Source organism: Magallana gigas, chromosome 5 (assembly GCF_963853765.1).
Source record: "Magallana gigas chromosome 5, xbMagGiga1.1, whole genome shotgun sequence".
NCBI classification, from domain to species: domain Eukaryota; kingdom Metazoa; phylum Mollusca; class Bivalvia; order Ostreida; family Ostreidae; genus Magallana; species Magallana gigas.
The window spans coordinates 46,352,224-46,375,313 of record NC_088857.1 but is presented as its reverse complement, the minus strand read 5'-3'; the positions used below and the strand labels follow the sequence as shown (position 1 = coordinate 46,375,313).

General features: G+C 33.6%; 1 protein-coding gene across 1 annotated transcript; it reads left to right on the top strand.

The window, feature by feature from the left end:
• Positions 1-14,409: 14,409 nt before the first annotated feature.
• LOC105339229 (uncharacterized) lies at positions 14,410-21,901 on the top strand. Its single transcript, XM_066085255.1, has 4 exons — positions 14,410-16,753; positions 17,122-17,622; positions 17,831-18,101; positions 18,829-21,901. Exons 1-4 carry the CDS (start codon positions 14,410-14,412, stop codon positions 21,899-21,901), a joined length of 6,189 nt encoding a protein of 2,062 aa, XP_065941327.1.
• The last annotated feature ends 1,189 nt before the right edge of the window (positions 21,902-23,090 follow it).

The window sequence follows — 23,090 nt, the reverse complement described above, 5'->3', positions numbered from 1 at the left end:
TTCGTGGTATTGTATAAAACCATACTGCAAATAAAAGAAACATGTAGAACGCTGAAATAAGTGACTCAATATTACCTTGATTTTAGGGTATTGGTGTCTTTGGTATTATAACTGAACAGAATGAGAATTAACGGAATGGTTGTATGATTTGCATTACTGAACAAGAATTATCAGTATATTGAAATGAATGTGTTATAATCCATGTGTTTTATGGTCCATAGGTTACTGCATTTCATATCGATAAATATCCATTAATGACATTCAATCTCACATTGAAATATTTTACAACGCAGTAGTAATGCCGTTGCAATTTAAATGATGTATGAATGAATTAATACAAACGAGATTTGTTGGTGTAAAATATTAAATAGATGCTTTACAATAAAAAAACATTAGAAATTTGAAAAAGAAAAACACAATAATTGCATTACTTAATCAAATTACTTAGTCCTGATTCCGACTCTGGCAAGGTGTCCCAATGTGTGTCAAATTGCTGAAAAAATTGTGCATTTTTATAACAAAGATATACGAGGTAGTCTGTCCTCCATGAGTTTCACTTTGTATAACTTTTCTTAACTCTATAACCTTTATATTAATATATGTTTACCTCTGACCAATTTATATGTATATTTTAATGTTATTTTTGTCCTCATGTACCATATGTTTGAAATGGTTTTGAGCGAATAAATGAACTTGAACTTGAACTTGATCTGTCTTTTTTCAATGATCACAACTTATGAAAGCAAATAAAACCGTGATTTCAATTGATGGCTAATGGAATAAGACGTCACAGATCAGTGAGTAGTAAACAACGAACAAATGTTTGTTTTTATTGTTGCAACGCAAATTGGTTACGTAGTCTCAAAAGAGTAGTTTGAAAAGATCAATTAATTAAAGATTTAATGTTTTTGATTTCAAAAGATACATATAATTACAAAAAAAATTGTTTCTATAATAGGGCTTTTATCTACTGATAGGAATTATATAAATATTAATCTCTGTTGAATTTTAGTATCTTGTACCTAGAAGTATGTGATCATTTTATTCTCGAAGGCAAAAGGAATATAAAGTACCTTTTATATGTCTTAAAATTTTTATACGGCTAATTTGACTGGTTAAACAAACTTAACCGTTTTAAAATGCTCAACTCAAATTACTTAGATTCAATAACAAAGCTCCAATCACATCCAAATATTTCAAATACATCTTTTCACAGATCCAATGAAATAACTCTAAATATTTTCAATATAAGACAGACACATTATTTTTTTATAATTTATTTTACAGGAGTTATTGAATTGCAAACATAATTTTCAAAAGAAAAATATGCATGATAAACAGATTTTGAAAGTTTTAGTTTTCGTAGGATGTATCTCTGAGTGCTTATCCGTAGTAGAAGGTAAGAGAGAGAGAGAGAGAGAGAGAGAGAGAGAGAGAGAGAGAGAGAGAGAGAGAGAGAGAGAGATTAAAATGAAGTGTAATACTATCCCTGAGACTGCATACTATTTTAGGTCTAAGTCTCATTTTGCAAAATTATTTGCGTTTCTTATTTACTTTATGATTTCATCTAAAACCAATACAAAAGTTCTTTGAATAAAAATCTTTAATGCAAGCTTCTCATAGGACTCATGGAATATTTTAATTACAATTATAAATAAAATCACATGTATCAAACGTTCAAAGTGGATATTATAAAACTTCATGTTGGTGCACATGCTTAAGTGGACAATGTAATAGAATCAAGTATTTTTTTTTTCAGACTTAATTCTTTCATTTCAATTACAGCCTTATAAATGAATTTACTTATTTATATAATAATGTGATTCTGTGTTTTACTGTGTAATAACAGCAAATACAATATTGCACTTATATCTCCATTTTAAGATTGGTTATGCATTCCTACTTTTCAATTGTGCTAGCTCCTGGTACATGATTGCCTCAAAATTAATGATCTTCAGCTAAAACTATCAGACTCGTCTGTAAGTGAATTAACAAAACAAAAGTTTATGAATTAATCGAGTATTGTATTTCTTTCCTTATGTATGAAATTCCCCTGTATACTTTTTCAAGGCCAAGATGATCCCAACGTGGTGAATTTACCAAATACAGTTGCAGTGTCAGAAAACTCAGATACAGGAACAGTCGTATTCACCATTCAGAGTGCGGAGGAGTTTGATCTGATAAACCAATACCCAGCTGTCACTTCGGAAGCATTTCAATATGATGCCAGAAGTAAGTTTTAGCAAATTGTAAATAATTTAAGAAATAACAGCAATAATAACAGAGATGTTCTTGGCCTTTCCATTAAAAAAACAGTAATAAAAAATTAAAAACTCAAACAATTTATTTTATGTTGGATAATAACTTTTTAAAGGGGGGATTATAATAAAAAAAAATGTCTACAATTTAGAAAAGTTACCTTCAGCCTAAGAGATTTTCCGATAATAAAGGTGATTTGAGGAATACAATGGACCATAATCAGCATCATAAAGATTTATGAATTGCTACAAGGCTAATATTAAGTACGAGGGCCAATCAAAAAATACGAAGACAATGCGGCTGTCTATCATATATTTTTCATGAAAGTCATACTTAACAGATTAATCTGTGCACCAACACTGATGTTATTGATATGCAAAGTTTGAGGCCATTTTATGAAAGGGTATTTTTGTTACCCCTTTTTAAAAACAACATGTTTTGTCACCACGGCGCACGGTAACGTTCAAAACATGAACTAATCAAATTAAACACGCACAGTTTATAGATATACCCCATCTTTATATCACGCTTAGTCTCTTGTGCCTTTCTTCTTACAATTTAAAATGGCACTGAACCACTTAACATCTTTTTTGCACACATTTGCTCGAGAATCATAAGTTAGTTCTTCAATGTTTTCATTTTCTAACCGTGTATATCTTAGTTTACAGTAAGGATAACCCTGCACGTCGGTTGACGTTACTTCTTTAATGACCAAATATTTACAGATATTCTACTCTCTTTCGGACTGCTTTATATTAAAAATACAATGACCACCACCCCCACAAAATTTATTACAGTTAAACACAAACTTGCAAATAATTGTTGACTTATTTTTTGCACCATTGAGCATTTTCACAGCTTGTATCGGCTTTTTCCTGAGTTAAATCCATTTTATTTGTACTTCTCGTTGCGCCGTGACGTCAGGCGACGTCGATGTTTTTAGTCAATTCTAAAGAGGACTATCTGACTTTAGTTGCTAATATCTGTTCGACAAAACAATATATCCCATCATTATTTGGTACATAGAATACCATGACTATACTAAATTTGAAGTTTCAATATAATTTGGTTTTAAGCCAAATTTATAGAGATAATACTTTCAACATTATATGGTTTATTGTTGACATAACACACATTTTGACCGTGCGCCGTGACCTCAATTTTGCAGGATTAAATTCTAAATAATTCTTAGAAATAAAGAAATTTATTAACTTTTTTTCTTGCAAATTGTCTGAAACTATTGTAAATTATGTCTACCAAATTTAGTAATGATATGACGTTAAGTAACATAGCTATGACAAAAGTCTTCGTATTTTTTTATTGACCCTCGTAATATGTGTTTTCAATTCAACTGCATAGTCAAAAAATTATTTCATTTCAGGGAAAACCATAACAATAAAGAATGCAAGTCTTCTTGATTACAATGGAAACTATAGAACCTTTGTCATGCGTTTTCACCAACAGGTACCGCCAGGCGGGTTAGACAAACGTGCGATAACGGGAGATGTTTTATTAGTAATACAACTAGAAGATGTGAAAGAAGCGGGAAGCTTGGCGTCTTTTGGATTGTCAGGTTGCTGTGATGGCGTAGATACCCTAAAATGGATGGTCCCAGTATGTACAGCTGTTGAATTCCTTGCCTTGACGATGTGCCTTGCAATTTCGATGATTTGGTAGGCTTTTTAGATAATCTTTTTATTTACAAATTAAAGGCTGATTGTATTCTTTTCTTTTCCAAAAAAACTATCTTGAAAAAACTTGCACTTTTCTTAATAAAAATATTTTAGCTAAGACTATATTTAAAAAAAATTATAAGTTGATATATTTAATAATGATTGGTGTTTTTATTTGCAGTTTAATAAAAAAAAAACCCAATCGTAATGGAGTTGAATTTTCTCGGCACGGAAAGTAAACAGCAGAGACAATGTGTCGAATTGTCAATTCTTTATTTATCTATTATAAAATTCCCGGTTCATTGTAAACTTTATTTAGGACTTTATTTTTTAAATCCAACATGTTTTGTAATATTCTCTCACAATTTAATTCTAATAAAGTTATTTATTAGTGATTGACACTTTTCGGACTCTGTGTTTGCAATTTCAAAAGCGACAGAATGTATTGTCTGGGGAAACTGCTAAGCTATACAAGAGGCCCAGGGGCCACATCGCTCACCTGAGCAACAATTGCCTTAATTCTGATCAAATTAGCATTACAGTATCAAAATATCTTGACAACTGAGTACAGTAGATCTTGCTAAAAAAATTGAAAATCTGCCAATTTTTATCAACCTCTTATTTTTTGGTAAATACCAAGCCCCTTTTGTTGTTGTACCTGTAAGAAGATTTTTCTCTATTCCTATATACCCCCCCCCCATTTCATGGCCACATTTTTCTCTAGGGAATCATGGTTTCATCAGACTTAAATCTGCATAACCTTTGCTTTCACACTAAGTACTGAGTTTTGAACCGAACACTTTCCCAGAATAGTTTTAAAGATTTTCTCTTTATATTCCTATGTAAAAATTCAAACCGCCATCACGGTCCCGCCCTACCACTAGGGACTGTGATTTTGCAAACTTGAATTTACACTACCCGAGTATGCCTCTACACAAGTTTAAACCCTTTCTGGCCAAAATTCTTTAAAAAGAAGATTTTTAAAGATTTTCTCTATATATTCCTAAGTAAAAATTCATCCCCCATTGTGGCCTCACCCTACCCCTGGACTATTATTTAAACAAACTTGAATCTATATGATCTGGGGATGCTTCCACTCAAATTTGGGCTTTCCTGGCCTAATAATTTTGAGAAGAAGACTTTTAAAGATTTTCTCTATCTATAAAAATTCAACCCCCATTGTGACCCCGCCCTACCCCCAGGGACCATGATTTGAACAAACTTGAATCTACACTTCCTAAGGATGGTTACATGCCAATTTGAGATTTCTTGGCCAAATATTTTTGAGAAGAAGATTTTTAAAAGATTTTCTTAATATATTCCTATGTAGAACTTGATCTCCTAATTGTGGCCTAACCCTACCCCCGGGGGTCATGATTTGAACAAACTTGAATCTACACTACCTGAGGATGCTTCCATTTCAATTTGAGCTTTTCTGGCCTAATAGTTTTTCAGAAGATTTTTAAAGATTTTCTCTATATATTCTTATGTAAAACATGATCCCCCTATTGTGGCCCCACCCTACCCCCGGGGACCATGATTTGAACAAACTTGAATCTACACTATCTGAGGATGCTTCCACTCAAATTTGAGCTTTCCTGGCCTAATAGTTTTTGAGAATACTTTGGCTCAGGTGAGCTAAAAAAAGGTTAAGTTTACAATACAATAAGTTGTTAAAGTTGGTTTCTGGAAGAAGAGACTTTGAAAATTGTCTTAATAAATATTGAAATTTTTTTTAGTTTTTTAATCTTTAGTTTTTAAGATCTGTGTACAAACATAGAATCGTGAGCAAATCTCTGTATCTTGCTTATAATTCGAAGCTTAACACTCAAATATGGTTAGTAAATAGAAATTGTAAACAATTAAAACACAAGAAACATGCACTATAACAAATAAAGAACACAATTTATTTTTTCGAAATGAATCATATATATACATGTACATGTATATACCTACATATTTCCGACAGCGATATCAAACTCTATTTAAACTGAATAAACTCGAGAAAATGCCGAGCATCTCAACAAAACCTATTGCATTAATATACCATTGCGCAAAATATAATGCCGAATTACCGATAGAATGAATTGTATTTCAGTACTTTTTTGATACATCAGATTTTGCTTAATTTGCGCAGGTAAACAGTTAACTGTTTGATTTACCGAAGTCTCTGTTTGATTTGATACGTAAAAATCACGAAATACAGACGATAGTTCCCAGGTTACAAAGCATAAATAATGAAAACGAAACGAAAATCAGAACAAGCTAACACCAACGTCATGTGTGAAAACTGTCAACGCATTGAAATATTTAGCCTCAATTTACTTCACAAAATCGGCACCAATATATTTTGCATGTTTCAAAAATATCCCTTCATTCGCGAACTGTTGCACAACAAGCAAATTCATCATAGTCAGATCGACCCTTTTTCGTATAATGTCATGGCTGCTTTAAACAAAGAACCTCGTTTTAGATGTATGGAATACGAGTCTTGGTAAAATGGGTACGCAAACCCGGGCCGTGGCAAAATAAAAGCCGGGGCAGATCGACAATCGTCAATTCCAAATACGCATTATTTTGCAGCAATATTTACAGCAAATATAAATATACTGGTCCATCAAATATCCTGAAATTTTAATGAGATTGGCAGATTAATAACTGCCAATCTTTTGTTTTGCCCAGGCCAAGTCTTGTCTACCCATTTTACCGGATGCCGAATCCGAAGCTATAAGACTGATTGAAACACGCCTTTCCTTTATCATTATTTTCGTAATAACTCAGATTTGAAACAGAATTAGACCTTAATTTTTGCAATTTATATTTTCCTTCCCATAAGGATAATTTATGCTAAACTACGTTGAATTGGAATCAGTAGTTCTTGAGAAGAAGATTTTTTAAAATGCACCCCCCTTTTTCTACAGTTTCAAGGTTTTCTCCGCTTTGAATACAGATCGGACTTTTATTTCTGCAATTTATATTTGCCCTCCCATAAGGATGCTTTGTGCCAAATTTGGTTGAAATTGGATAAGCGGTTTTAGAGAAGAAGTTCAAAATGTAAAAAGTTTACAGACGGACAGACAGACGGACGGACAGACGGACGGACGGACGGACGGACGGACGACGGACAAAAAGTGATCAGAATAGCTCACTTGAGCTTTCAGCTCAGGTGAGCTAAAAACAGTTAATATGGTCGATTATCAGTTGTTCATGTTAAGGACATCAAAGATTCATTGAGTTTATTTAATGTTTCGAAATCTCTGAATCTTTTACTCGGCTTACTTACTGTCACCACATGTCAATATTTACTCATTGTTTAGATTCTTATATTTTGTCGCATACAATTGTCAATCCTCAGCAAGGAATAGTAGGACAGTGTCGTATAATTTAAGTTACAGCCGGTCAAATGGACCGACTTGACCTTTAATGCTAACATTTAAGGTCCGGCTTACCCCTATTGAAATAGCTCCAACTCGTAGTCAATCATCAAAAGTTATGATTTATTCTGTTCATCTATATGTATCTAAATGATGTCTTTGTTTACGTAATCCAATCGGCCTTATGGTACTTGTATGACCGTATAACTAAACTAGACACTTCTTGCTCCAACAACAAGGTCTTCCGGTTCTCATGTATTAATCTGTAAATGTTGCATTCTTTCTAGTAAAAAGAAAATAAATATTATATGATAATATATACTGTAAAGGAATTTTACAATGATTATTTCTAAGTGAAACAAAACAAAATCATTGTACTCAAGTGTCCGTTTAGGCCTGTTGGCCTCTTGTTAATTTTTAGGTAAATTTAGACATTGATTCTACCACCTATCCAATAACAATCATTTCGGCGAACACCTAGACAAAATAGAAGGATACGACATACGACGTTGAATTTGAGACCGAGACTGAACTGAAAGCAAAGGTCATTTGGTCTTTTATTTTCAGAGGCCAGAAATACCCTGTATTCTGTAACTATTCATATAGTCTTCATCCTACATAAGTCAATGTACATTGTAGTGAAATGATTGTTTTCAAGCTAGTGATTTAGTTATGAAGTTGGCGATCCAACGTCATTTTCCAGCTCGCTGTCACCGGTTTGGTCCACCAAAACAGGTATATTGCCAGGCTCGGAGCATAAGAGGACTTTGCAGCTCTCCTTGTTGTACATAATATATCATAATGCCATACAATGTCTGTTTACATTTATAACAGTTATAGTCCACTTAAAGAAATATAAGTAAATTACTAGTTTTAAATGCTGTAATACTGTACAAATCCAAATTAGGCTGGATAAGAAAATTATGCAAATACATTTAAATAATTTAGTCAAATCTTCCACACGTCTGTATAAATGTGTGAACTTCTTTAGATATTTTTTTCATTTTCAGAGTACATCTAAATCAAACAATGCCGTTCATCAATTGCATATTGCAAGAAAAAGCATTTAATAATTATTTTATTAAGGATTATTCTTTTGCGTTCTGAATATCATTGGGAAAACGATCAACAAAGACCAATTAACGGCATAGCTCCACGAAATTGATATCGTCAATGTAGATCGGCGACCAATCAAAATTGGACATTGGAGGCTGTTGGTGACGTCACTATTACATAGGTCTAAATGGAAGAAACGGTATGCCTAATATCCCACCGAGTGAATTAGCAACTGTCCAAATTAACAATGGTTATTTTCTGGAAGCTTTTGCTCTTTTGAGGTACTATCAAAAACAATTGGCGGACTACGAAGCATACTGCAAACTGCAATAATGACATATAAACGTCAACTATTGACGCGTCTGAAAAATATTGACCGATGACTTTATTGAAACACTTGAACATGACGATACATGTAATTACATGTGAAAGGTTTCATTTTCGTGGTTTCGTGTCATATTTTTCTTGCAAAGGTGGACAATCTTTTAACATTTAATTTTTATTAACATTTCATGATATTGTAGAAAACCACATTGCAAATAAAATGAGTCATATAGTCTAAGAGCGCTGTAATAAGTGACTAAAGATTACCTTGATTTTAGGGTATCAGTGTCTTTTGTATCATAACTGACCAGAATGAGAATTAACGGAAGGGTTATATGATTTGCATTACTGATCAAGCCTTATCAGTATATTGGAAAGAATTTGTTCTAATCCAGATGTTTAATGGTCCTTAGGTTACTGCGTTTCATGATAATATATATCTATTAATCCACATTTAATCTCACATTGAAATATTTTAAAACGCACTAGTAATGCTGTTGCAATTTGAATATTATAGGATTAAGTGATGCATGAATGAATTTATACAAACGAGATTGGTTGAGGTACAATATTAAAAAGATGCTTAACAATATAAAATAAAATCATTAGAATCATAAAAGAAGAAACACACAATAAATGCATCCCTTAAATTTAAAACATTATACTTATTCCTGATACCAACTCTCGCAAGGTGTCCGAATGTGTGCCTGTCTTTTTGATCGCAGCTTATGAAAGCAAACAAATCCGGGATTGCAATTGATGGCTAATTGAATAACAATTCACAGATCAGTGACAAGTAAACAAGGAACAAATGTTTATTTTTACTGTTGTAAAGCAAACAGGTTACATATTCTAAAATGAGAAAGCGAAAAAGATCAAGCAAGGATTTAAATGTTTTTGAATTCAAAGGATATATATAATTACGAAAACAAATTTGTTTATAAAATAGGACTTTTCTGTACTGATAGCAAACATATAAACCATAAATACATATAATCTTTTGCATTTTATTGCTCTCGGTACCTATTTACCGACGGCAAAATACAAAAAAGCCTTCGATCTAGATGTTCTTTTTTGTACGACTGATTTACATAACTATTTAAAATTGATCGAATCAAATAACTTTGATCCAATTACAGAGCTCCAGTCCCATACACGTATTTTAAATGAAACTTTTTCAGAGATCCAATAAAATACCTAAAAATATTTTCAATAAATGACACATTTGTTAAATGTCACATTATCTTTATATATTTTACAAGAGCTCCTACATTGTGAACATTTTATTAAAGAGAAAAACATGTATGTTCAACAAAGTTTAAGAGTTTTAATTTTCATAGGATATTTCTTTGGGTGCTCATCCGTAGTAGATGGTAAGCTGAGAGAGAGAGAGAGAGAGAAAGAGAGAGAGAGAAAGAGAGAGAGAGAGAGAGAGAGAGAGAGAGAGAGAGAGAGAGAGTATGCATAATGTTTTTTGTTTCTAGTCCCATCTTTGCAGAATTATTTGAGTTTCTTACTTACCTTATGGTTTTATTTAAAACCAATATAATTTAGGTTCTTTGAAAAAACACCTATAGTGCAATGATTGTTCTAGTTAAGTCAAATTTAAACATTTCAATTAAAATTATGGGGTAAAATCACATGTATCAAAAGTTCGACGTGAAAATTATAAAACGCTTTGTGTTGGTACATATGCTCATGTTGAAAATTTGGTTGATCAAAAAAAAAAAAAAATTTCCAGTTCAGTTCAGTTAATTTATTCATTCAAAACCATTTCAAACATATGGTACACGAGGGCAAAAATAATATTAAAATGTACTTATGAATTGGGTCAGAGGCACAAAAGAATAAACATATTTAATTATAAAGGTTATAAAGTTGGGAAAAGTTATATAAGTTGAAACTGATGGAAGACAGACTACCTCGTATATCTTTGTTATAAACATACACAATTTTCAGGCTATAGACAAATTGCTCTCTCATAAACTTAAGATTTTATTGATAAATATTATGATGTGATTCTGGTTTTTACTCAATGACAGCAAATATGAACTTAAAAAACTACTTGAATCTGCATTTTAGACTTGGTCCTAAAATGGATGGTCTTCCTATGTACAGCTGTTGAATTATTTATTTTGTTGGTGTGTCTTGCAATTTCGATTATATGGTAAGTTTTTTGTCCCCCGCCGCAACGTGGAGCGGGGACATAGAAATGCCGGGCGTCCGTCCGTCCGTTTGTCCGTGGGTCCGTGTGTCCGTGCGTCCGTCCGTCACACTTTTTTGTAAGCGCTCTCATGCCTACAAACTTTGACGGATTTTCATTACATTAATACCAAATGTTTATACACCTATTACCTTGGTCAAGTTCGAAAATCAGCATTGGTCGATACTGTTTGTTGGAGTTATGGGACTCTGACCACAATAATGACTCCGTTTTATCCAAAAATTGACCTTGTAAGCGCTCTCATGCCTACAAATTTTGACGGATTTTCATTACATTTATACCAAATGTTTATACACCTATTACCTTGGTCAAGTTTGAAAATCAGCATTGGTCGATTCTGTTTGTTTGAGTTATGGGACTCTGACCACAATAATGACTCCGTTTTATCCAAAAATTGACCTTGTAAGCGCTCTCATGCCTACAAATTTTGATGGATTTTCATTAAATTTATACCAAATGTTTATACACCTATTACCTTGGTCAAGTTCGAAAATCAGCATTGGTCGATACTTTTTGCTGGAGTTATGGGACTTTGACCACAATAATGACTCCGTTTTATCCAAAAATTGACCTTGAAAGTGCTTTCATGCCTACAAATTTTAAGATATTCATAAAATTTATACCAAATGTTTTATGCTCACACAAAGACGAGGGGCATATTGTTTTACTCCTTTCCGTCTGTAATTCAGTACAAACGTGCGTCTGTTTGTCCATCTGTATACTGTTATATAGCGCTCCGCCCCATCATCGAAGATATTGCTAGTTTATTAACATCTGAAGACATCAGAGATATAGGTAAGTATAATAATTTATGTGCATTTTTTTCATACATGTTACAAGGTGCTCAGACCTAACCTCCAAGAACCATACCAAAATGTATTCTTAGTTAGTGTAGAACTTTCAATTAAATTTTCTCAGCCATTCCATCACATTGCATTTGATCTAAATAAAATATATTTATGGGGGTTAAACATGTATGTATTTGGGACTTTATTCAAACACTCTAATTAAATTTTGGTATGTGGTGAGCGCCGGGCAACATGTATGAATACACATAATCATCAAATAATCACTTCATAAAAATATTTTATTTATTTGGGATCAGGATGATTTCAAAGATAATATAATGTCATTAATTGAAAATAGAAAAAAAAAATCATATCTTTATAATATGTGTATTCAATCATGGCTAAGGGTCAAACAGCATAAAGGTCTCATTGTATTTATTTTTTTTGAATTAGTGATAAACAAACATTGTTTTTAATATATATAATAATGATATGTTTGACAATAATTATAGCTTTTATGCTGTTTCAGATTTGTTTTACTAACACATTATTTTTTGTTGTCCTTTTTTGATGTGGAGGCTCAACATAAAAAAAGATACTAATATCAAATGAGCTGGAATTCACAGTGAACTGCATACTATCCAATTTTAAAGCCAGCATGACCTGATTTATATTCAATGAATTTTCTCTACTTGATGAGACTAGTAAATAAAAATATTTGATAATTATTTGGAGCGATTAAAAAGTCCAGTGACATTATCTGCAAAATCATTCGGAATGAATTCTTGCCCTTTTTTATTATAATTTATAGAAATATAATTATATTATGAAATTTATTTCACTCAATGTGATAGAATTATCACAATAAAGGAAAACTTAGTATGTCATGCTTGCTTTATTCAATGAGTTATATTTGGTTTCACCCAGAAGTTAATGGTTTCTACCCAGTGGTAGTGAAAATGAGATACAGTTATTTATTATCATTTGGTATCTTCTGACTTGAAAAATATTGGAATGTATAATCACATATAAAAGAGTGATTATAAACTGTATTTCATTTTTATACCCCACCAACTTTGTTGGGGCATATAGTTTTTCGGTCTTGTTCGTCCGTCCCACCTCAGGTTAACCTTTGGGTTTAAGCTGATTTCTCAGAATTGGTAAATCAGATCTTTATGAAACTTTGTACACTTATTCATCATAACACGGAATACAAAATGAATCAAACATTTTTCGATTCTATTGAAAAGCTGTTGGATGGGGCATCCGTGTCTTAGGCAACACATTATTAGTACTTGTAGTTTTTATATCAGCACCATTGCAACCTTTAATACTATTAAGCATTAAACAGATGGAATTTGTTCATGACTTCTTTTTGTGTTTATCGCTTAATAGTAAGTCAACTCTTTACAAGTCCTTGTAACAATTTTTTATTTACAGATCACAATGGAGAAAATTGAAAAAATTACGAAATGTGGTGAAGAACTTGTAAACAAGGGATTTCAGTTACAGGGGTGCATGAGCAATATGAATTTGAGTGGACAGAATAGGGCAAATTGCGACTATTTGTGGAAAACTCTCACAGAAATCCGGAACTTAGGCAGCGAAATAGCAAGAGTAGGAAATTAGTTGAAACCTGCCATGAAGAGTGCGATTGAAAATGAAGAGAGACTTAAAAGGATGCGACTTGATTTATCAAAAGTGAAAAAAGAGAAGATTGACTTGGAAAAAAGAATTAAAGAGCTTGAGGCTGAAACCAGCCTGTATTCTTTTGATGAGGAGTCCCTCCTTGGTTCACAACAAGAAGCAACATCACCGGTACAGGATGAAGAAGAACCAACACAACCAACATCAGAAGAACAAAAGAATCAGCCAGGAACATCCTCACCTCTTCAAGAACCTCCAACTAAGAAGGAAAAGAGAACTGAAATAATGTTGCCATAGACATGAAATAAAAGAGACAATTGTGTTAATTAGGACTTTACTGTTTTTCATTGGTTATTATTTACGGTTTTTGATTAGTTATGATTGTATTTACTCTGACTCAAACATGGGAATGTTTATAATTTTGTTTAAATGATTGTCAGTAAACTTTTATTTTTTAGGTTATGCCTACTTGGAAATGAAAGATAAAGTAAAGCCTTGATTTGAACAGACACATTATATGCAATAGACAATTGTGTTAATTAGGACTTTACTGTTTTCATTGATTATGATTTACTGTTTTTCATTGGTTATGATTGTATTTACTTTGACACAAACATGGGAATGTTTATAATTTTGTTTAAATGATTGTCAATAAACTTTTTTTTTTTTAGGTTATGCTTACTTGAAAATGAAAGATAAAGTAAAGCCTTGATTTGAACATACACTTTATATGCAATATACTGGTAAGTAATGCAAGACTGTATAAAAGATATGACTTGAAAGTTTTGAGTATTTTTTCCCTGCAGAAATATCAAATCAGGCACAATATGTTAATTTTAGTTGTTCCTATGGGTTGATACATACTTGAAATTATCAAGATGCCTAGACTGAAAAGAAAAAGTACAGACCAAAGACAAAAACAGATTAAAGAACTTGTTTCAAAGCGTAGAAGAGAAGAAACTTCATCAGCAAACAAATCAAGTGAAAGTGATATGATACCAGTGACTGCTGACATTTTTCCAAAGACTAATTCATGTTGTACTTCAACAAAAGAGACTAGAAATATGTTATCAACAGGAGCAAATAGTTTTCCTGAGAATGGAACAAATGTTTCATCAATTAGTTCAAATACTAGTTCAAGAACAGTTTCCTCTTCATCCTCAATAGTGAATAACAAAAATGAAAGCTTTACAGCTGTGAAAAGGTACTTTGAAGATCAGACTGATAAACAGAATAAAAGAAGAAAAGAATTGGAAGAAAAACGAAATTCCTCAAATTTAGCTGAACAGGCAAATAATCTAAAACCGGCAGCAAATCGATTAAGACAACAAAAGTTAAGAGCCTTAAAAACTCCTGATAAGAAAAATGATGATAAAAATAAAGATAGAATAAGAAAACAAGTGGAAAGGGCACTTAAGACACCAGATCAAAAACAGGTGGACAATGCTAAGGATAAGAAAAGGAAGAGTGACTCTCGTGACTCAAGAACACCTGCTCAAGTGGCCTCAGACAAAGACAAAAATAAGAATAGGATGATTGACTCTCGTGGCTCAAGAACACCTGCTCAAATTGCCTCAGATAATGACAAAGATAAGAAAAGGAAGAGTGACTCTCGTGACTCAAGAACACCAGCTCAAGTAGCCTCAGACAAAGACAAAAATAAGAATTGGATGATTGACTCTCGTGGCTCAAGAACACCTGCTCAAATTGCCTCAGATAATGACAAAGATAAGAAAAGAAAGAGTGACTCTCGTGACTCAAGAACACCAGCTCAAATGGCCTCAGACAAAGCCAAAAATAAGAATTGGATGATTGTCTCTCGTGGCTCAAGAACACCTGCTCAAATGGCCTCAGACAATGACAAAGATAAGAAAAGGAAGAGTGACTCTCGTGACTCAAGAACACCAGCTCAAATGACCTCGGACAAAGCCAAAAATAAGAATTGGATGATTGACTCTCGTGGCTCAAGAACACCTGCTCAAATTGCCTCAGACAATGACAAGAAAAGAAAGAGTGACTCTCGTGACTCAAGAACACCAGCTCAAGTGGCCTCAGACAAAGCCAAAAATAAGAATTGGATGATTGACTCTCGTGGCTCAAGAACACCTGCTCAAATTGCCTCAGACAATGACAAAGATAAGAAAAGAAAGAGTGACTCTCGTGACTCAAGAACACCAGCTCAAATGGCCTCAGACAAAGTCAAAAATAAGAATTGGATGATTGACTCTCGTGGCTCAAGAACACCTGCTCAAATTGCCTCAGATAATGACAAAGATAAGAAAAGAAAGAGTGACTCTCGTGGCTCAAGAACACCTGCTCAAATCGCCTCAGATAATGACAAAGATAAGAATAGGAAAAGTGATTCAAGAGCTTCAAGAACTGATGACATACTAGAAAATGAACGCTTAATTGATAGAACTAGAAAGCAAAAGTCTCGAAGTCAACCTCCAAAAATTGATCTTGACGTTGCTATAGAAAACTTCAGAAAGGCTATCAGTCAAGGGCCTAATTTCGTATGTAGCTGTTGTTGCCGTCAACTTTACAGAAGAAGTGTCATAAAGCTTGATTTGAAAAAGTATTCAAAGATATCACAGCCAGATTTAGACCTTTATCTCACTAAAGAAGACTGGATCTGTAACACCTGCCACAACAAACTAGTCAAAGGAAAAATACCATGTCAAGCTCAAGCCAATGGTTTACAACTTACACCCATCCCAGAAGTCCTCCAGAAGCTTTACCCATTGGAGATACAATTAATCGCTAAAGTTATACCATTTATGAAAATTGTTGCAATGCCAAGGGGTGCTCAGCATGGAATAAAAGGACAAGTGGTTCTTGTACCAGCGAACCTTGAGAAAGTTGAAACAGCTTTACCAAGACCAACATCCCAAAGTCAGATTATATCTTTAGCATTGAAACGACGACTTTCTGATAAACATCATGTGCATAAGCAGTATATAAGGCCTCAGTTTGTTATCAATGCTCTTCAATATCTAAAGCAAAACCACTCTAGTTATACAAATGTGAAGGTTAATTCGACCTGGCATGAAATAAGTGAGGCAGAGGATGCACAATTCTGGGATGCTGCAACTCACAATCCAATCAGTGTTACAGATCAGGAGGATCATTTAGATGTTGATGAATCAAATCAGAAATCAGAGTCTCAGAAGGAAGATGGGACTATAACTGATAGTGATGATGAAATGGAAGAAAACAATCCTTCAGAATTTAATACTAATCTCCAGAATAAAAGAAGTGTTAATATAGACACATGCATTTATCCAATTGATGGTCCTGATGTGCATACTAATCAGATTTTGAACATAGCTCCAGGCGAAGATCAAATACCCATTACAACAAAAGAAACTGAGTGGGAACAGATGTCTTTCCCGAAATTGTTTCCTGATGGTAAGCATACATACATTATGAAAAACCCAAGGAAAATTAAATTAACACCAAAAAAGTACATAAATTCCAGACTACTCTCCAAAGATGGCAGATTTGCAGAAAGTCCAGAGTATACTTTCATGGCGTTGGACTGGCTAGAACGAGATGCTATAAAACAAAGTATATCAATTACCAGCAGGAAATGCTTTCAAGAAGATATCACATGTGGCCAATTCAAAGATCCACAGAGAATCTCAAGGTTATTAACTGAAAATCAAATATTTGCCACTTTTAAAAACATCCGTGAAACACCTCAATACTTCAAACAGATGCACTTGGAAATGTTAGCCAAATTACGACATATGGTCCTTATACATTCTTCATATCAGGTTCAGCAGCTGAATTTCATTGGCCAGAAGTGATAAGCATTATAGGTAGACAGTATGGAGAAAGATTTACTGAAGAAGACATTAACAAGATGACTTGGCAGGATAAACGAATGTGGCTGCAGAGGAACCCAGTGACTGCTGCTCGTCATATTGACTACATATTTGAACAACTATGGGAGAAAGTGATATTAAGTGGAACTCATCCAGTAGGACAAATTTTAAATTATGACATGAGGAAAGAAATGCAGGGCAGAGGAACTGCTCATTTTCATGCAGCAGTACATGTAAAAGGAGCTCCACAACTTAATGTTGACCCAGATGAAGAGTTTGTAGCATTTGCAGATAAGTTTGTTAAATGTGTTCTACCAGACAAGGATGAGGATTACGAGTTGTATCAGCTGGTACTGACACGTCAGATTCACCACCACACCAGGACCTGTAGAAAGAAACAGATTGTAACCTGCCGATTCCATTATCCAAGACCACCTAGCCCTCAAACAGGTAAAATATATAAAACATCTTCGTATTACTGTATAAGTATTTAAAAAAAGAAAATCAAGATGACTAACATTTTCTGCTTGAACAACTTGACATTTAAGTTTACATCCAGGCCATATCTCAGTTACTTCAGCATAGTTGGTTTTGTATCTCTTTTTTTTAAATTGCTAATTACCTACAAGTACATGTATATTTTCAATTTATATTTCAGTTCTTGCACATGTGCCAAATGATGAAGATGCCTCATTGATAAAACAGAAATCAACAACGATTATAGGCAAGATGTTTGATGCTGTTCAGTCATATTCAAAAGAGGAAAAAATGCCACCTTATGAAAAACTTCTAGACAAAGCAGGCATCACTGATGAAGAATACAAAAAATCTCTTCGAACAGCTATACACAGAACCCACTTAGTAATGGAAAGATCACCTGAAGATTTATTTGTGAATAACTACAATCCTGTGTTGCTGAGATGCCTAAGGTAATAAATATGTGAAGTTGTAGAAATACATTTAAAAAAAAGGGTATGGCTAATGTGACAACAGCTCACACAATATTTTGAAAAAGAACATGGCTTCTATTCCTGTTCTGTATCTTGGTGTCACAAGAGAGTCTTTAACAATGAACATTACATTCACAACCTCAAAAGAGAACAAGACTACATGCACACTTAAGTGGAATGTCCCAACATGCAGTGCCAATTCAGGCAATGCTCAGGGATGTCTAACTAAAAGTAAATTTCAATGAAAAAAAATAAGTTGCATTTCCGAATTTATGAACTAAGATTGACATAATATTTTAAAGATGGAACTGGTATACTTATCTATTATGGACTTCTCAAGAGAGAACTGTTTTCCTATAGTATAGGAAAACAGTTCCTGAGGGAGAAGTACATAATATTTCAGTACATAATACAACTTATGAATCACATGTAAATCACGTGATTTTGGAATAGTGCCCGCCGCAGGAATAGTCCCCGGGAAAAGTGCCTGCTACAAATTTAGAAAAGGCAAACAATCCAATCAAAATCGTTCATTTATGTCTATTATGTACTTAATGTAGACACAGGTACTAAAAGACAAAATGGTGAAAAAAGGCTTGGTTTAAACGATAATATATATACAAAAATATTTTGTAACATTTTATCATCGGTTGAATATATTGATTCATGTAGTTAAGTCCTGTAATTTTGAAATGTTTTTTTCCAGATCGAACATGGACATCCAAATGATAACATCAATTTGGGCCTGTATAGCTTACATCACGTCATACATCTGTAAACCTGAGAAGACTATGTCTGAGCTAATGCAAAAAGCAAGTAAAGAGGCTAACGATAAAGGAGTAACTGACAAACTGTATCATATAGCCAACCAGCTAAGGAAAGGACGAGAGGTGTCACATCATGAAGCCATAATGAGATGTCTGTCAATGCCATTTAGAAGATCAAATATTCCTGTAGCATTTGTGGCAACAGATTTCAAAGAAAATAGGACTAGAATAATAAAACAGAGAACAGTTCTTGACACAATGGAAGATGATGATACCGATATATATACAACCACCATTCACGATAGATATGCTGCTCGACCATCTAGCCTAGAACAAATATCCTTTGCCGATTTTATTTCAAACTACAGATTGACGTCTTCCTCTTCTAGTGAAAATAACAACCAAGAAGAACAAGATGAAGTTGATGAGGAAGTCTCTGAAAATGTTATTACTCTTAGAGATGGCTTAGGACAGATGAAAAAGCGGAAAATACCCCAAGTAATTAGATATCATTATGTCTCTCAAGAAAAAGATGAGGAGGCATACTTCCATAGATTGCTTTTACTATACCAGCCATGGAGGTCAGAAGATCAATTGAAAACACACTCAACATACAAAGATTCTTTTGAAATTGTAAAAGAACAACTTGTGCCAAAAATCAAATCATTTGAACCGTTTCATGACGATGTTGAGTCAGTCTTAGAAAATTTTGACCCGGATGACATGGCTCCGGAAGCATGGGAAGATTTTATGGCAAACATAGAGCAGGAAAAAGAAGGAGCAGTTATAGAAGATCCAAACTATGAATTCCTCAATCCATATAACTTACCAAATGATGTTCTAGAAACAAATTTACGTCATTCATCATCTAATAAATCATTCACATTGACAAAAACATCAACATTACCAGACACTGATTTTTACAAGTTGATTCAATCCCTTAATTCCAAACAGAGACTTTTATTTGACTTCATCTATTATTGGGCCACAGCTATGAGATTGTCTGTAAATGTACCTGATTCATTTCATATCTTTCTGAGTGGAGGAGGGGGTGTAGGCAAATCTCATTTGATCAATGCTATATATGAAGGTGTTACAAGAGCCTTGCGTACCCCAGCACACAGTCCTGATCAACCAACAGTATTGCTAACAGCCTCTACAGGAAAAGCTGCAGTAAACATTAATGGTACAACACTTCATTCAGCTTTTAATCTACCAATAAAGGACAAATCAAACAAATTTGAATATAAAAAACCTGGCACAGAGAATTTGAATAGGTTACGAAGTAATTACATCAATGTCAAACTCATAATAGCTGATGAAATTTCTATGTTTGGAGCCAGAAGTCTATTGCACTTGCATCTAACACTTCAGCACATTTTCGAGATCTATGACAAACCATTCGCTGGAATTTCTGTCTTGGCAGTAGGAGACCTTTTGCAATTGAATCCTGTAGGCGATTTACCCGTCTTCAAAAACCCTTCTTCAGGATACAGTGCATTAGCTGGTTCATTATGGACACAGAATTTTGAACTTCATGAACTATATGAAATTGTAAGACAAAAGAGCGATCCCATATATGCAAATATTTTGTCACGCATTCGTATAGGAAACATTATAGATGAAGATATGAAACTGTTAAAAGATCTTGAAAATACAAATACTGACAATTTCCCAGATTCCACTGTTAGAATATTTCTGACAAACAAACAGGTTGCTACATTTAATGACGAAAAAATGGATCAACTCCCAGAAAGGATAACCATTCGAGCTAAAGATAGCAAAAGGGATACTACAACCAATACAGTTCCAATCACAATAATGGAGGAAAATATATATAAAACGGGAGGATTACCCTCATCACTAACCATCGCAAAAGACTGTAAAGCAATGATAACTAAAAACATCGATATTTCAGACCATTTAGTAAATGGTGTCATTGGAACTGTTCAGGAAATTTGTGTCGATCACAGAAATCCTACAGCTGGTATTATATTCATGAAATTTGGGAGTCCAGATATTGGCAGAGAAGCCAAGAAAACAACACCTTCGCGTCTGAAAGGAAGTGTTCCTATAAAGGCAGTGACAGTGAACTTCTTATTAACAGCAAAATCTCCTGTTCAGGTGGAAAGAACAATGTTTCCTATTGTTCCAGCCTTTGGTATAACGGCACACAAATCACAGGGAAGTACGTATGAATTTGTCATTGGGGACCTCACAATACCACCATCCATGAATACAGTCATGCCTGGACAATTGTACACTGTCTTAAGTAGAGCAACACATAGGACTGGATTGAAATTGATAGAGTTTTCACCACAGAAAATCAAGGTTAATCAACAAGCTTTACAGGAAATGGACAGAATGCGAAATCAAGCTACATTTGATTGGATTCATCCATTAGATCAACTTCCATCAGAAAACAAAATACACATCGGCTTCCTCAATATCCGATCGTTAAACCTGCATTTAGATGACTTGAAAGCCAATACTGTTCTGCAAAATCTAACTACAATTTGTCTCACAGAAACTCATACCTCACTAAGTCATGAAATCCCTGGATACCATTCCTTTCATGAAAAAACACAGCATGGCTTAGCTCAGTATCATAAAGAATCATCAGAAGAATTTAGTTTACAAGTGTCTAATGGAAATGACCTACAATTAATGGCTAGACTGTTGAAAACTGATGAAAATCCTTTACTTGTAGCTGTAACATATAGACCACACAGTATAAGTAAAGGGACATTTGTGAGTCTGATCTCAGATTTTGTGAGGACTGTGCCAAAAACATTCACATTAGTGTTAGGAGGTGACTTTAATCTTGGTCCTGAAGATGAGAACCTACAAAAAATGTGCAAACTATATAAACTAAATGTTATGATCAATCAGGCAACTCATTTTCATGGGAACAATCTTGACCAGATATTGACAACAGATGACAAGGCATCATCTTGTGTTTTTCCTGTCCCCTATTCTGACCATTTTCTTACATGTATATCTCTGCAATAATATTTTATACGGTATGTAAACCAGAGTATGAAACTTGAATATGATTTATAAACAAAAACTGTACAGTGATATTGTCTCGTACATTTTAAATAAACTTATATATGTTAATAGGTATTTGTTTGATTTTAGATTGTAGTATTTGGATATATTTGCGACAGGAAAAATAGAAAAAAATATGGTTGGTCGGGGTAAAAAAATGTTCCTCCCAACCTCCCCACACATTTCATTCTGGAACAGCCCTGAATGTTTGAAAATATTGCAATTTCATATACTGTGAAATTATTAGATTTCGTGGTGGTTCAATTTTTGTGGAATTCGTGGGTACCTCTCATCCACGATTTAGCATCCTACACGAATTAATAAATAAGGGTAATAAAATCATATTTCCTTTGTAGGTTTTAGAGAATACACGAAATTACGTCCCCACTAACCTGTAAAGTTTAAGCAATCCACGAAAATTGGCCCACATGAAATTTAAAGATTCCACAGTACAGTATACTATTATACTGCTTGAACGGCGGGGGACCCAGGAATTCTATTCTTGTTTAAAATAATATCTGTTAATTTAAATTATGTTTGGATCGTATTATCTTCTTTTCCAAAAATTAGGTATATGTGTTGATAAATATAATAAATAAATAAAATAACGATTTCTGATTTTATTCGCATTTTCATTAAAAAGAGCAATCGTAATGCAGTTGAAGTCTTTCATCAAGAAACGTAAACATCAGAGACAATATTACAACTCCTTAGTCTGTGCTATTTATATACCAATATCTATCTAATTCGTCATCATATACATGTAACTCATACACAATTATCTGTGTATAGTTAGAATGCATGTCAAATACAATCACAAAGAAAGTTCTACACGAAGCATCCACTTTTTGAGAGGATTAAAGATAATTTCATTGGGTAAGTTACAGGAAAGGTAACACTTTGTCTTAATTTTTTTTTACCAATTTACAAACATTATGGCAACTGCAAGATATATTTTTATGTACATTTTGTGTACTTTTTCTTAAAGATATCGAATATAAATTCATTTGTATGTGAGCTGTACTCAATTGAACATTGATAATTAAAAGTATATACTAGTACAACCATTTTATTATGCTTAGATTGAAACACGATCATGCAATAACCAAGCTGTCTCGTGTGGTAAAACAATTAACATATTGAGTCTTTG

Coding starts and splice junctions, on each gene's coding strand:
- LOC105339229 (XM_066085255.1), top strand. CDS start 14,410: ATGTTATCAACAGGAGCAAATAGTTTTCCTGAGAATGGAACAAATGTT. Junction 16,754..17,121: donor CCCGAAATTGTTTCCTGATG/GTAAGCATACAT, acceptor TCTTCATATCAG/GTTCAGCAGCTGAATTTCAT. Junction 17,623..17,830: donor ACCACCTAGCCCTCAAACAG/GTAAAATATATA, acceptor TTTATATTTCAG/TTCTTGCACATGTGCCAAAT.